General features: G+C 36.7%; 1 protein-coding gene across 1 annotated transcript in view; it reads right to left on the bottom strand.

Moving 5' to 3' along the window:
* Nucleotides 1-17,458, bottom strand: part of KIF9 (kinesin family member 9) — an 84,081-nt gene that overhangs the window by 36,012 nt on the left and 30,611 nt on the right. Inside the window, 2 exon segments of the mRNA XM_043978199.1 lie at nt 2,918-3,010; nt 3,124-3,207. Of these exon segments, the coding sequence (XP_043834134.1) occupies nt 2,918-3,010; nt 3,124-3,207 (177 nt within the window).

The raw sequence follows: 17,458 nt of genomic DNA, 5'->3' as shown, positions 1-17,458 counted from the left end.
ATCTAGGGTGTTTCCTCCAATTTTTTTAGTCTTAAAACCAAAAACAACGAAGATTTTTGTACAAGTAGGAGGCTCTCTTTTTTCTTTTATATCTTGCTTTTGGAAGAGAATTCTGGCAATAGAACTTCTGGGTCAAAAGGTATGATCAATTTGTGACTATAAGATGAAACATGAAAGGGTTGTATTAAAAAATAAATGGCATAAATATAGGATGGGCGAGGGGTGACTAGACAATAGTCTGTATGAAAAAATAGCTGAGGCTTCAAGTGCATTACAAGCTGCCAGTGGCAGCAAAACAAAAACCCTAACCTTTATGGAATATGAAGCCAAATCAATAGAGGCACAGTGCCCAGAATAAGGAGTCCAGTTTGTTATTTCCTAATCAGACCACATCGTAGCATCACTACATTTAGTGATGCTGGCTTCATTTTAGAAATAATCTTGCCAAACTGGAACACATCCAGAGGAGAGTGATCAGAAGGCTGGAGGCCAAGCTAAATATGGATCAATGAAGGAATTAGGGGTGTTTTGCTTAGATAAGAGAAAACGTGGTGAGGGAGAAAGGGGCAGGGAACATGATAGTAGGTCTCAAGTATTTTAAGGGTTGTTAAATGGAAGGATTGGAGTGGTTCTGTTTGTCCCAGAGGGTCAAACGAGGAGCAGTAGTCAGAAATTTAGGAGTTAGATTTTTACTTTATATGAGAAAAAAAAAAAACTTAAAAGCTATTTAATAAGTAGAATACTCAGGAAGTAGTGGAGTTTTCATCAATGGAGATCCCCAAGCACAGGCTTCTAATGGGGTTGTTACAGAGCCCAGTCCTGCTCAAGGAATGGTTGGACTACATCATTTCAGAGATATCTTTTTTTTTTTTTAATTTAGTGAGGCAATTAGGGTTAAGTGACTTGCCCAAGGTCACACAGCTAGTAAGTGTTAAGTGTCTGAGGCTGGATTTGAACTCAGGTACTCCTGACTCCAAGGCCAGTGCTCTATCCACTGCGCCACCTAGCTGCCCCAAGAGATATCTTTTTAAAAAAAACAAAAACAAAAACATTTTTATTTATAGTTGTGAGTTCCAAATTTTATCCCTCCTTCCCTCCCTTCCCTCTTCCCTCCCTGAGGCAGTAAGTAATCAGATGTAGGTTGTACATGTGCAGTTTTGTGAAATATGACCATATTAGTCATTTTATATAAGAAAACTTGAATAAAAGAAAAAAATGAAAGAAAGTGAAAAATAGCATGCTTCAGTCTGTGTTCAATCAATAACAGTTCTTTCTTTGGAGGCTTCAAGTGTATTTATTACAAGCTGCTTCATCATTAGTCCTTTGGTATGGTCATGGATCATTGTATGGCTGAGAATAGTTAGATCATTCAGTTTTTCATCAAACATTATTGCTGTTGCTTTTCACATTCTCTTGGTTCTGTTCACTTCACTATAAATCAGTTCATGCAAGTCTTTACAGGTTTTTCTGAAATCATCCTGCTTGTCATTTCCTATAGCACAATAATATTCCATCACCATCCTATACCACAGCTTGTTAAGCCATTCCCCAGTTGATGGGCATTCCTTTGATTTCCAGTTCTTAGCCACCACAAAAAGAGCTGCTATAAATATTTTTGTACAAATAGGTCTTTTTCTCTTTTTTGAGGATGTCTTTGGGATATAAACCTAGCAGTGGTATTGCTGGATCAAAGGGTGTGCACAGTTCTATAGTCCTTTGGGCATAGTTCCAAATTGCTCAAAGATATCTTTTGAATCTGCTACTTTCTGACTCCACTTGAGGGCCCAGGCCCCCAGTACACTGAAAGCAATAACTTCTCTGTCCAACAGTATATTTGAATCTTATTTTTTGTTTTTTGCCTTCTACCTCACCTACTAGATTTGACATTTCCTTTTTCTTTTTCTTTTTTTTTTTTTGGTGAGGCGATTGGGGTTAAGTGACTTGCCCAGGGTCACACAGCTAGTAAGTGTCAAGTGTCTGAGGCTGGATTTGAACTCAGGTCCTCCTGACTCCAGGGCCGGTGCTCTATCTACTGCGTCACCTAGCTACCCCTGGATTTGATATTTTCAATGAAATCAGTCATGCCTCAGAGTGGCCTTTGGCTTAAAGTCAGATCACACCTTGGACCATGCCTTTTTTCCCCAGGAAGGCTCTTTCTTCAGGCCCTAGTGGTTGTTTTTAATCATCCTTGTGACAGTCCCATTTCCATTCTGGGTGGCAAGAGTACAACACACCTTCAGCTTATATTACCTCCTTCTCCAAAATCTATAGTATATGAGCCACAATTCCACATCTGATCGTATACTGCCTAGTATCATTTGTCACTTGTTGATGGAATCTTGACAAGGTTAGATACCACTCTGAAATTGGCATAGATGGCATATCAAGAACCATGCTCCTCTGTTATTTGACTCCCCTTTTGACATAATGAAGTCCTACCACTGATTTGACTAATATTTTTTTTGTGTGAGGCAGTTGGGGTTAAGTGACTTGCCCAGGGTCACACAGTGAGTAAGAGTCAAGTGTCTGAGGCCAGATTTGAACTCAGGTCCTCCTGACTCCAGGGCCAGTGCTCTATCCACTGCGCCACCTAGCTGCCCCGCTACCACTGATTTAAGAGCCATCTCAAAAGCCAAGCCCTTTACTAAGCTTTCTCTGATCTACCTAGCCAAAAGTGATTTCTTCTCTAAACTTTCATAGTACTTCATGTGGATCTCTTATACTTGTGTCACATATTTTGTATTCACAATTTATGAATATGTAGTCTTTTTATTAGTCTATTTAATAGAAACTCTTTGAGGAGAATCATGCCTTATTTATCTTTTAATCTCCCGCAGCATTTATAGAATATCTTCCACGTAGTAGGTATTAAGTAAATGTTTGTTAAATGAACTAACATTTTCTCCTAGCTACTTACCCCAGTCTTCCCCAGTCTCTCAGAACCTGCCAAATCCACCAAATTAATTTTAGAAGTAATGTACTTCTCATCAGATAAGCTTCTTGAATGAGCCTGGGGAATAATCAAACAGAGGTTAGACATCCAAGAGCAGTGTAATAGGCTGATTAGTTGTACAAAATGGTCAATTTTCTCCATCGTTTGTGAGGTGAAGTGATGTTTCATACCTCAATATATATTGTAAAAATGCAATGAGATCTAGATGAATTTTTGTTCATTGTGTGAGAGGCTATTATCCTGTTAGTCTCTCCCTGAAAATAAAGCAAAGAAACATTTTAGAATAATAATAATTGTACTCAGTTCATATTTCAACTAGCAATGTCATAGAACTACATCATCATTTATGCAGGTAGTTTTGCAATGCTCTGCTTAAGTCTTCAGGAGTATCATGCACACATACCTCTCCCCCTTCCCTTTTTTCACAAGTAGGGAAGATTAAAATTGTTAGAATTTCAGTCATGAGCCATCCACTAAATGATCCCAATGGATTAAAACCAAAGATTCTTGCTTATATTGAACAACAGACTTGTCCAAGTTGACCTTACAAAGAATGTGTAGAAGAGGAGTTGTTTAAAAGGTATATTGAAAGGGAAAAAAGGACAGAAATGGAATGAAATAAATAGCAAGGACCTCTACTAAAATCCTATTATGGTATGGAAATGATATCAGTTCTTAAAATTTTTTTTATTATGAATGTAATAATTGTTAAATCCAACAGAAGCATTCCAATATACAAATAAGAAAAAAGATTTTGTATAAAACTATTAGCTTCTGTTATATAGTTTGTTCTTTAAGTGTATATTAAAGCTCTGCTTATATCCCTATCTGAACTTTTTTTCCTTCTGCATTTTTATTACTTATGCTCTTTTCTCGCATAATTGTTCATTTCTGTAATTTCCTGCTAACTCATCTTCCCCCTCTTCATCCCATTAGAATTTCTCCTTGGTAATATATAAGTATCATCAAGCAAAACAAATGAACGCATTGACCATATCTGAAATGTGTGTCTCATTCTGCTTCTCCACTCTATCCATCACCATTTTCCCAAGAAGCAGAAGGTATGTTTGTTTCATCACTAGTCTTCTGAAGGCATGATTGGACATGAGTTGATGAGAGTTTTGAAGTCTTTCAAAGTTGTTTTCCTTTATATTGTTCTTCTGCTCCTGCTTATTACATTTTGAATTAATTCATACTGGTCTTAACAAATGTAACATCCCTCCCAGAGGCTAACAAAGATTGAAGGTCCGAGAGGTAGACAGCATGGGTGATTTTGTATAGAGCATCTCCTAGTATGTACTAGTTTGGGGAAAATGGAAGAATTCCCTCTTCTCTCTCCCAAGATGAGACTTGACCTTGAAGGTGACTTAGAAGGGCAACAATATGGGAGATGCTAGAGTCCTTATAATGAACTTTTTGTTTTTGTTTTTTGGGGTTTTTGCAGGGCAGTGAGGGTTAAGTGACTTGCCCAGGGTCACACAGCTAGTAAATGTCAAATGTCAGAGGTCGGATTTGAACTCAGGTCCTCCTGAATCCAGGGCTGGTGCTTATCTACTGAGCCACCTAGCTGCCCCGTAATGAACTTTTTAATGCAGGGTTGAGCACAGTAGAGCACAAGAGGTAATCCAGTAAACCAGGAAAACCGTGCGGTAGAAAAGGGAAAGTCCAATTACTGCTAGGGATAGCCCAGATACTGCCAGCAATGGTCAGCAGGAAGCAATGGATATTTACTGATAACTTTAGCTTGAGCTCTTCCCTGTGCTTATTGGAACAGAAACCTACTCCATTCTTCTTTGCCTCATCTGTTTTCCTATTTTTACCCAACCCAACGGATTAGAGTTGAGGTGGAGAAAGCCTGCTGTTTATCCTTCTCTTTTTAAAGATGGAGAAAGAACTATCAACTTTTGGAACTGTTACCTTTTTTTGTTTGTTTGTTTTTGTTTTTTGTTTTTAGTGAGGCAATTGGGGTTAAGTGACTTGCCCAGGGTCACACAGCTAGTAAGTGTTAAGTATCTGCGGCCGGATTTGAACTCAGGTACTCCATGACTCAGGGCTGGTGCTCTATCCACTGAGCCACTAGCTGCCCTGGAAACTGTAACCTTTTAAAGTAATATTTTGGGTTTCTTGTTATGTATTCAAACCAATTAAAACCAGCCAACTATTGAATCTGTAGCAGTTCTACTTATTTAAATGTATTTGGGGATACTTGAAAAGGAGATTTCAGTTACTGAGGTTTTATGAACTCAATTTGGATTTTTGCTGTGTAAACTTGGTTGGGGGTTTGGAGCCATACATTTAATGGAACTGAGAATTTGTTGTTTTAATAATTTTCTAAAAAAAATCAAAGGAATGCCCAATCAGTTGGGAATGGCTAAACAAGCTGTGGTATATGATGGTGATGGAATATTATTGTGCTATGAGAAATGACAAGCAGGATGATTTCATAAAAGCCTGGAAAGACTTGTATGAACTGATGTATAGTGAAGAGAGCAAAACCAAGAGAACATTGTGCACAGAGACAGTAATATCAGACAGTAATATCATTTGATGAAGAATTGTGAATGACAACTTCTCAACAATACTATCCAAGACAATCCCAAAGGACTACTGAAGAAACATACTATCCACCTCCAAAGAAAGAACTGATATTAATAGAACACAGACTGAAGCATGCTATTTTTCACTTTCATTTTTTTCTTTTATTCAAGTTTTCTTATACAAAATGACTAATATGGTAATTTTTACATAATCATACATGTATAACCTATATCTTATTGCTTACCACCTCAGGGAGGGAGGGGAGGAAAGGGGAGATAAAAATTGGAACCCAAAACTATAAATAAAAATGTTTATTAAAAAAAATTACTGAGAGAGAGAATAATCTCCATGAAGATACACCAAATAGGCACAAATTGGTACAGTCACAAAGGAAAGTGAATAAGCTGAAGTAGGCCATTCCCCTCAGCACCCCCACACCTTTCCCTCTGGAAGGCTGTGTATCAAGTATGGAAGGAAAGGGATTTCCCAGAATAAGAGTGAGTTGATAAAGAGGCTACATCCACATGAAGAGGAGGAGAACTGAGTTCTCTAGGCATATACATCCTAGGTCCCAGGCTCAGGGGAGGATGCACAAGCTCAGCCTGCTTAACTCATCAATGCTATCTCATGCAATGAGGGTTGTGACTTGCCAGGGTCACACAATTAGTAAGAGTCAAGTGCCTGAGGTCACATTTGAACTCAGGTCCTCCTGAATCCAGGACAAGTGCTTTATCCACTGTGCCATCTAGCTACCCCCTCAGTGCATTATTATTTTTTGTTGTTGTTGTTGTTTTTGCAGGGCAATGAGGGTTAAGTGACTTGCCCAGGGTCACACAGCTAGTTAAGTGTCAAGTGTCTGAGGCTGGATTTGAACTCAGGTCCTCCTGAATCCAAGGCCAGTGCTTTATCCACTGTGCCACCTAGCTGCCCCGCATTATTATTTTTTAAAATTTATTTTATTTTTTCCAGTTACATGTAAGGGTAGTTTTCAACATTCATTTTCCCAAAATTTAGAATTCCAAATTTTTCTCCCTCCCTCCCTCCCTTTTCTCCCCCCTCCACAAGATTGCAATCAGGTTATATATGTACAATCAACAAGTGTTCTTTTTTTCAGTTCTATGGGGTATAAATAATTAATTGTTATTTGAGGTTTTTATGCCTCGGCACGCACTGGCCTGGGGCTCTGCAAACCACACGGTGCTCCACCCACTGGTTGTAGCTGTTGCCATGGTGCTAGCACCTCACGTCATCACCACTTGCCAACGCCTACATGGGCCATGGAAGCCTAGTGAAGGCAGTCATGTGAGTGTCAGAGCAGCCATCCAATTGGCTGGGGGCTGGGGGGTTTCTGGGATTGGGGGAGGAGAATTGGCCATTCTAGCTGGATGCTGGAAGGTGACAGGAGCTCTGCTGTGTATTCTCAGCTGATTCCTGGGCGGTGGTATTTCTTCAGGTTGTATAATTTCCCTTTCCCCATTTTATTTCCTTTTTTCTTGATCCTACTGATCCTGTTTGTGGTTTTTTTTTTTAAGTTCGTTCTTGTTAAAATAAATCCTATTCTGTTTTGAGGGAGGCAGCCGGTCTCCTTCCTTGCCCCAATATTGCAGCGAGTCGTTTAGCTAACACTCCCCAATTAAAAATTGGTCCCCACAGGGGTGGATAGTAAGCTTCATTAGTTCCTTGGGATTTTCTTGGATCATTGCATTGCTGAGAGTAGTTAAGTCATTCACAATTGCTCATTGAACAATACTGCTGTCACAATGCGCAATGTCCTCCCAGCTCAGCTCTCTTCACTATACATTGATGTTCATGTCTTTCCAGGTTTTTCTGGGATCATCCTGTTTGTCATTTACAATAGCACAAGACCATTCCACCACAATCATATAGCACAGCTTCTTCCATCATTCCTCAATTGATGGACATTCCCTTGATTCTCAATTCTTAGCCTCCACCAAGAGTTTCTATAAGTATTTTTTGTACAATTTTCCCCCCCTCTTCTCTTTTTCATGATTACAATTGTTAACTGTTTCCCTTCCATCCTATTTCCTTCCCCATAATATTTATTCTATTATCCATCTTCTTTCATCCTATCACTCTTCAAAAGGGATTTGCTTCTGTCTGTCCCCTCCCCCACTCTGCCCTTCCTTCTTTTGCCCCTCTCTCTTTATCCCCTTCCCCTCCTATTTTCCTGCAGGGTTAGAGAGATTACTCTACCCAATTGAGTGTGTACATTATTCCCTCCTTCAGCCAATTCTAATGAGATTAAGGTCTTTGAGCCAATTCTGATGAGTGTTAGACTCCTTTACTGCCCAGATTAAATAGATTACACCACCCAGTTGGATGTGTGTGTGTGTGTGTGTGTGTGTGTGTGTGTATGTTAGTCCTTCCTTGAGGCAGCTCTGATGAGTTTGAGGTCTTTGAGACTTTTCTGATGAGTGTAAAATTCATTTACTACCCTGCTCCTCTCTCATCTCTTCCCCCACTCCATAAGCCTTTTCCTGTTTCTTTCATGTAGGATTTCACCTCTGCCCTTCCCCTTCCCCCAGTGCATTCCCATCACCCCTCAATTTAACCCTAAAGATGTCATCACCTAGCTAGGTGACACAGTGGACAAAGCATCACCCCTGGACCCAGGGGGATCCCAGCCAAAACCTGGCCTCAGACACAAGACACTCACCCACTGTATGACCCCAGGCATGTCCCCCAACTCCAATTTTTTATAGTTCTCTAAAGTCTTGTATTTGAAAGTCAAATTTGCCATTCAGTTCAGGTTTTTCATCACAAATATCTCAAAGTCCTCTTTTCCATTAAAGTCTCATTTTTTCCTCTGAAAGATTATGCTGAGTTTTGCTGGGTAGGTGATTATTGGTTGTAATCCCAATTCCTTCGCCCTCTGGAATATCATATTCCATGACCTCTGGTCCTTTAATGTAGAAGCTGCTAGATCTTGTGTTATCCTGACTGGGGCTCCACAGTACTTGAATTCTTTCTTTTTGGAAGCTTGCAATATTTTCTCTTTGACCTGGGAGGTCTGGAATTTGGCTATAATATTCCTAGGAGTTTTCCTTTTGGGATCTCTTTCTGGAGGTGATTGGTGGGTTCTTTCAATTTCTATTTTAGCTTCTTCTTCTAGAATTTCAGGGCAATTTTCCCTGAGAATATCTTGGAAGATGATGTCTAAGCTCTTTCCTTGAACATGGGTTTTCAGGTAGACCAATAATTTTCAAATTATCTCTCCTGGACCTATTTTCCAGGTCAGCAGTTTTTCCCAGAAGATATTTCACATTGCCCTCTATTTTTTTATTCATTTGGATTTGCTTTATTGTGTCTTGGTTTCTCATAAAGTCACTGGCTTCCATTTGTTCAATCCTAATTCTTAGGCAATTATTTTCATGAGAGAGCTTTTCCATTTGGCTTTTCAAGCTGTTGACTTTTTTCTCATGTCTTTTCTGCATCACCCTCATTTCTCTTTCCATTTCTTCGTCTACCTCCCTAACTTTATCTTCAAATTTCTTTTTGAGTGCCTCTATGGCCTGAAACCAATTCATATTTTTCTTGGAAGCTTTAGATATAGGGGCCCTGATGTTGACATCTTCCTCTGAGGTTGCACCTTGGTCTTCCTTGTTACTGAAGAAACTTTCTATGGTCCTCACCTTTCTCTGTCTGCTCATCTTGCCTTTTTTTTTTTTCACTTGACTTTTAGCTCCTTAAAGTGGGGCACTGTTTCTGGGTTGCAGTATCTCAAGCTTAAGAAGTCCCAGGTGGTATGATTTAAGGAGGATCAGGTTCTTCACTTACCTGGCCTGTTCCCTGGTCTGTAGATGACCCCAGGCCAACTTGCTAATCAACCAGCTTTGTGTGTTGTGGTTGTTAGCTCAGATGAGCCTGTGCCCCTCCCCCACCTGGGCCACTGCTACTCAAGCCTACCTCCTGGTTCTCAGCAGGGGTGAAAAATCCAACTTCTGCCTCAGCACTGGCATAGACCCTTGAAGTCTCCACCCTGCCCAGGGCTCAGCCCTCTCACCAGACTGTGAGCTTAGTTCCAGATGACACTGGTGCTTCAGCTGATTCAGAGGCTCTGGGGGTCTCCTTCTCTGGTGAGGTTTTCCTGGGACTGGATCTGTGTCAGGGTGACTGTGGGGTTGGGCTTGACTCCTGTATCAGCACAGCAGCTCCCTCCTTTTGACCTTCCAATCCATTCTTGGTTAGAAAATGATTTCAGCACATTCTTCTGTGAGTTTTGCTGCTCCAGGCATTTTTCTATGGTGTTATTTGTATGTTTTTTTGAGCAATTGTGTTATGAGTTTGAGAACTCACTGCCTTTCCTCTGCCATCTTGGCTCCTGGAAGTCTAGTGCATTCTTTTTTTTTTTTTTTTTTGGTGGGGCAATGAGGGTTAAGTGACTTGCCCAGGGTCACACAGCTAGTAAGTGTGAAGTGTCTGAGACCTAATTTGAACTCAGGTCCTCCTGAATTCAGGGCTGGCACTTTATCCACTGCACCACCTAGCTGCCCCCTCTAGTACATTCTTTTACTCCAATTTGTTCAGCCATTCTACAACTTTAGGTACCTATGTTGTTTCCAGTTCTTTGCAACAATAAAAACAAAACAAAATAAAAAAGCAACCCGCCACAAATATTTTTGTACATATATGTCCTTTTCCATCTGTCTTTGACATTGTAAGGTATATTACTAGTAGGTGTTGTTGGGTTAAAAAGTACATATACTTTAATTATTTTTAGTTTTCCTTCTGAATTGGTCAGAATGGTTGGACCAATTCACAGTTCCACCAACAATGCATTACTGTTCCTGCCCTCTTATAGGTCCTTCAAAAATAGACACCTTCCTTTTTTGTTATTTTTGTCAATCTGATGAGTATAAGATAAATGCCAGAATTGTTTTCTCTTATTATTAATGACTTGGAGCTTCTTTTGTATGATTGTTGATAGCTTCTTTTGTACACTGTTCATTTCCTTTGGCTACTTATAACTTTGGATTTGTACCAATTCCCTTTATATGTTGGAAATATGCTCTTAATTAAGATAAATTTATAGTAAAAATTTCCCAATTAACTGTTTCTCCTCTAGTCATAGCTGCATTGATTTTGTTTTGCACGTTTCATCTTTTATAATCATCTCTTATTTAAAACTGTGATTTTTTTTACATCACCAAATTTTTTCTGAATATTTTCCCTTCTCCCAGAGAGTCATAGCATATGACAATATTTTAAAGTAAAAGGAAAAATCAGTAAAACTTCTCAACAAATCAAGAAAGTCTGAAAATATGCACAGTGTTTAATACCCATGAACTTGCATGGGATGGGAAAGGAGATTTTCATCTCTTCATAAAGCCATGCTTGTTCTTTGTAATTTTGCAGTACTTTCTTTTGATTATTTTATGGTCATTCTTTCCATTTGTAGTCATTGTGTATACTGTGTCATTGACTCTGCTTACATGATTCTGCATCACTTCATGTAAATCCTTCCATACTTTACTGTATTATTATATTTGTTATTTTATCATCAGATTAATAATATTCGATTACATTTTTGTGCAATTTGCTTAGATGTTCCCCAATCCACTTTATTTTCAATTTTTTCACTATCACACAAAAAAATGCTGTTATAAGTGTTGTGTATATGGGACTTTCTCCTCATCAACAGTCTTCTTGGGATATAAGCCTAATTGCAGAATCTCTGGGTGATAGAGTATGGACATTTTTAGCCATTTTACTTGCATAATTCCAAATTGATTTCCAAAATTATTATACTCATTCACAGCTCAAACAAAACTAAAACAAGTGTGATTATCTTCCCACACTCCTCCAACACTGACTAGTCCTATCTTTTGTCATTTTTTGCCAATTTTTAGAGTATAAGGTTAAACTTTACAAAAAAAGAGGCTTTCTAATCTGCATATCTCTTTAGTATTGGTGATTTGGAGTATTTTTTCATATATTTTTAATAGTTTACTGTTATTCTTTTGAGAACTATTTATTAATATTCTTTGACCACTTATCTATTAGGGAATGGTTTGTGTGTGTGTGTGTGTGTGTGTATATGTAAGCTAATTGTCTGTTTTTTGGATACCAAACCTTATCAGAGAAATCTGATATGAAGATTTCCCCCCCTACTTAACAGTTTCCCTTCTTATCAGAGGTGCATTAATTGTGTTTATGAAGTAACTTTTCAGGATCATGTGATAAAAGTTAGTTAGTTCTCAATTAGTGCAAGGAATGAATCCTATGAAGTGGTCATATTATACAAATGCACATTATGGAAAATTCTAATTGCATGTAAAATATGGTAATTGGTTTCAGTCTAATGGAAATATGCAATGAAAATGTTAAAATTAATTTATCTGTTTATTAATATAACAAAACAGCAAAGGATAAGAAAAGTTTATTTCTAGTTCAAGCTTTTTACAAAGTAGTAGAGTAATTGTAGAAAATAAAAATTTTCAAAATTTAAAAATGAAAAAATTACTGAATATCATACCTAAAGATAAATCTACAATATGACAAAAAGAGTTATTGTCATTTAAAGTGTTTTAGCAGTACAAATTAAACTGTCTTCTTTAAATCTTCATATAGCTGGTAGATATAGAGAACTTGTTAGTGAATTTTTATGCTCACATTCTCACACAATGAACCAAGTACAGTTGGAAGACTTGGGATATTATCTAAAATCAGTAGCTATTTAAATATGATATTGTTGTCCTTGCCATATTTTTCAACAATTGGGCTAAAATGACTTGAAAATCAGTCTTTAAAAACAAGCAATCAATGGTTGTAGTCTTTCCAAGTGTGAGGATTTTTAGACACCTTAAATACAGATTGATTTTTTTTCTTAGAAATATAAATTCTGGAAGGCATCCTTTTCTAGAATAAATCTGTTTCATCCACATTAAAATTTTGTTGATCACTCTAATAACTTTGTTATTTTATTCAAAACGTCAAGGTATTTAGCTGCTGTGTCTTCATCTACACTGGCTGCCTCTCTGGTGATTTTTGTTTGTTTTTGTATTTTTTTCTGGGGCAATGGGGGTTAAGTGACTTGCCCAGGGTCACACAGCTAGTAAGTGTCAAGTTTCTGAGGCCGGACTTGAACCCAGGTCCTCCTGAATCCAGGACTGGTGCTTTATCCACTGAACCACCTAGCTGACCCATCTCTGGTCATTTTAACACTATGCAACTGAACTTGATTTTTAAAGTGACTGATCAGACCAACTCTTACAGTAAAAATTTCTTCACTACTCACTTCATTTCCATTTTCTTTCACTGCCATAAATATACTTGAAGCTTTTGTCTGAATGACAGTTCTGTTAAGAATGCATTTTTATTTTATTTAATTTTTTTCCAGGACAATGAGGGTTAAGTGACTAGCCCAAGGTCACACAGCTAGTAAGTGTCAAGTGTCTGAGGCTGGATTTGAACTCGGGTCCTCCTGAATCAAGGGCTTGTGCTTTATCCATTGCACCACCTAGCTGCCCCCAGGAATACATTTTAAAATTTTATTTATTTATTTATTTATATTTTTTGTGGGGCAATGGGGGTTAAGTGACTTGTTCAAGATTACACAGCTAGTAAGTGTCAAGCCAGATTTGAACTCGGGTACTCCTGAATCCAGGGCCGGTGCTTTATCCACTATGCCACATAGGTGCCCCCCAGGAATGCATTTTTTATTGAAATCTTGAATCCATATAGCTTAGACATAATTCATTTCTATAACTGCAGCATTTCTATTCCTTGTAGTTGTTTGCAAAACACAAAAAGCTGATACAGCTTTGCCTTTTTCTTATTATATACCATACCACAGATTAAAGCATTCTGACATCTTGTCTTTTTTTAGTTACTATGAACTATAGTTCATGCTACTCAATTACATCACATTTTTGTCCTAATGTAATAACAAACTTCTCATTTATTATACTGGCAATGTTTCCATTTGAAGTATTCTTCTTTTTGTCCATTTTGTTAAGAACTCTAAGAGAATTAACATAACTGTTGATAATGATGTGCAGAAACATATCATATCCCTACAAGACGATAGATGCAGTAGTAGTGTTAAAACACTCACCTAGATCCCATGTGTTATATTAACTGAACTTTGGCTTGCATTAAATACATTATCATTTTATAATTTGCACTAAATAGAATTTTGCATTATTTGAACTTATATTAATCACAACCTAGCTGTGTATATCTTACACATAGTTATGAAAGTTATAAGATCTGCTTCTCTTCTAATTTTTAATGTCATATGACCATTTAGAATGTATTGTGGAATGTGGCAAAAAGTGTTGATCTAAACTTAATTTTCATCAGACTGCTTTTCAGTTTTTCCAGCATTTAAAAAAGAATCAAAAAGGGAATTCTTTTTCTAAGCAATTTATGTTTTTTACTCATATAATTTTAGGTCTAGAAGTACTATTCCCCCTTTATTCTTAGTCCTTTTCTTTTTCTTTCTTTCTTTTTTCCTTTTTTTTTTTTTTGTGGGGCAATGAAGATTAAGTGACTTGCCCAGGGTTACACAGCTAGTAAGTGTAAAGTGGCTGAGGCTGTTTCCTACTCCTTTTCATTATTTCCCTTGATAGTCTAGACCTTTTATTTTTCAAAATGACCTTTTGTCATTATTTTATCATTATGTAAAATATCCCTTTGATAATATGATAAATATAGTACTAAAACTGTAAATTAACTTTGGTAGCATTGTCATTTTTATATATTGGCCTGGTCCAGGCATGAACACTAAATATTCCATCAGCTTTTGGTTTTTGTTTTTTGGTGAGGCAATTGGGGTTAAGTGACTTGCCCAGGGTCACACAACTAGAAAGTGTCAAGTGTCTGAGGGTGGATTTAAATTCAGGTCCTCCTGAATCCAGGGTTGGTGCTTTATCCACTGTGTCACCTAGCTGCCCCTCCATCAATTTTTTAAAAAGCTTTCTTTCTTTCTTTCTTTCTTTCTTTCTTTCTTTCTTTCTTTCTTTCTTTCTTTCTTTCTTTCTTTTTTTTTTAAGAAGCATTTTGAAATTGAATCCATTTAATACTTTGTGAGTCTTAGTGGATTAATCCTCAAATATTTAATGCATTTTATAATTATTTGGAACCAGATGTCTCTATTATCAGCTCCTGGATGTTATTATATGGAAATGTTATTGATTTCTGAGGGTTTATTTTGTAGCCTGCAACCTTGCTGAAACTATTATCTCAATTAGTATCTTTGCTGATTCCCTAGGATTTTCTAAGTAAACTATGAGAAAACTGGGAGCTTCAACTTCTCTTTACCTATCTTTAAGCCTTTCCTTTCTTTATTTCTCTTATCTAATTGCTATTGTTAGCATTTCTAGAACTATGTAAAAAGTAATGGGGAGAATGGACATCTTTGCTCCATTCTTGTATTTATTTGGGATAGCTTCTCGTATATCACTATTGTATATGATGTCTTAAAATAATGCTTTTCGTGATTTAAAAAAATGGTCTATGTCTATAGCATTTTTAAAAATGAGTGTTATATTTTGCCAAAGACTTTTTTCCTACATATATTGAGAAAATTATGTGGTTTGGGATGTTTTTATTTTTAATATGATTAATTATGTTGATTTCTTTCCTAATGTTGAACAATCCTTGCAACCCTGGTATAAATCCAACTTTGTCATAATGATTTCTTGGATGAATTGCTGAAGTCTCTTTGGCAAGATTTTATTTACAATTTTTTCAATTAAAATTCATTAATGAGATTGTGCTATAATTATTGTGTTTTATCTTTTCCTTGTTTATATATTATTACTATATTTGTCTAATAAAAGAATTGAGTTAGAATATTTTCTCAGTTTCTCAGCAATTATTGCTAAATGCTCTTTAAGAATTTGATAGGCTTATTCTGTGAATCCATCTGGACCAGATCTTCCCTCCCCTCACCAACCCTGCCACCCTACTTTGGTAGTTCCATTACATCTAGTTCTATTTTTAAAAAATTGGATTATTTTAAAACTCTATTTGATCTTCTGTTAGTTTTGCATTTTATTTTTTTGAAGTATTCCTGTGTTTCTTTTGTATTCTCAGTTTTGGTAGTCTATAACTATGCATAATAGGTTCTGATCATTTATTGTGATTTCATCTTATTCATTTGCTACCGGTATGATTTAATTTTCTGCCTTTCTTTTTAATCAAGCTTTTTAGTCTTATAATTTTTATAGTTTTTTTTTGGTTTCCAATTTATCTTTTTCTGCTCTAATTTTCAATATCTCCTTTTGGTGCTTATTTTAGGGGTGTTTGTTTTTTTGGGGGACTTTCTAGTTAAAAAAATTTCTTACCTGTCAAGAAGGGGAAAAAATAGAACCCACTACATATATGTGTAGTGATACAAAACAAATGGCCACACTAGCCATGCTTTTTTTTAATTGCAAGAAAAAGACAGAAGAAAATACATTTTAATTTGTATTGTCTGGGCAGTTTGCAACAGTTCTCTTATACAAATGGATAATATTTTTCATGAGTTCTTTGGAACTGTGGTGAATCATTGTATTGATCAGAGTTACTAAGTCTTTCAAAGTTGAACATATTTACAATATTTCTATGTATAGATTGTTCTTCTGTTTATGTCCATTTTACTTTGTGACAGTTCATACAAATCACCCTGGGTTTTTATTAAATCGACTTTTTCATCATGTCTTCTAGCCGAATAGCATTTCACCATATTCATACACCATAATTTGTTCAGTGATTCTCCAGTTAATGAACATCCCATCACTTACCAAAGCTTTGCTACCACAAAAAAAGCTGCTACAAATATTTTTGTACGTGTGAGTTTTCTTCTTTTTTAATCTTTTTGTGGTACAGACTTAGTAGCAATAATTCTATTCAAAGGTTATGAATAGTTTTTAAATTGTATTTATTAAAATTTTTTGGGGGGAGAATATGAATAATTTTATAGATTTTGGGGAATAGTTCCAAATGATTTCAGAATTTAGAGTAGTTCACAGGTTCATCAACAGTGAATGCTTCAGTGTACCTATTTCCCTACTTTCCCTTCAGCATTTATCATTTTCTTTTTTTTTTTGTCATCTGAGTCAATCTGATAAGTGTGAAGTTCTACAGCTTTGATATCTTCCCTTGAAAACTATTCATATCCTTTGACCATTTACCAATTAGGAAATGGCTCTTATTCTTGAAAATTTGACTTGGTTCCCTACATATTTTAGAAATTATGGGGGGCAGCTAGGTGGTGCGGTGAATAAAACACTGGCCCTGGATTCAGGAGGACCTGAGTTCAAATCTGGCCTCAGACACTTGACACTTACTAGCTGTGTGATTCTGGGCAAGTCACTTAACCCTCATTGCCCCACAAAAAAGAAATTATATCATTATATCATTAGTAGAGAAACTTGCTGCAATGTCTGTTTGCTAGTTTCAAGCTTTACTCCCTAATTTTAGCTGCATTAGTTTTGTTTGTGCAAAACATTTTTAAATTTATGAAATCAAAATTATCCATTTACCTCTCATGAACCTTTCTCTTATTTGGTAATGATTTCTTTCCCTATCCACAGGCCTGATAGGCGATTTCTTCCATGGTCTACTAATTTGCTTATGATATCACCTTTTATGTCTAAGTCATGTACCCTTTTTGAGCTTATATTGGTATATGGTGTGAGATGTTTGTCTATACTTAGTTTCTGCCAGACTACTCCCCAGCTTTCCCAACAGTTTTTTCCAGTAGTGAGTTCTTACCATAAAGCTGGAATATTTGGGTTTAACAAACACTAGGTTACTGTTCTCATTTGCTTCTGTATATTGTATATGCATTATGTTTCACTAATCAACCTGTTTCTTACCAACTGTTCTGATTAGAGCTTTGTACCATAGTTTGAGATCCAGTATTGCTAGTCCTTCCTTCCCTTTGCTTTTCCATTGATTCCCTTGATATTCTTGACTTTTTGTTTCTACAGATGAATTTTATTTTCCTAGCTC

This window comes from Dromiciops gliroides, chromosome 1 (genome assembly GCF_019393635.1).
Source record: "Dromiciops gliroides isolate mDroGli1 chromosome 1, mDroGli1.pri, whole genome shotgun sequence".
NCBI lineage: Eukaryota > Metazoa > Chordata > Mammalia > Microbiotheria > Microbiotheriidae > Dromiciops > Dromiciops gliroides.
This window is presented reverse-complemented; position numbering and strand designations above follow the sequence as displayed.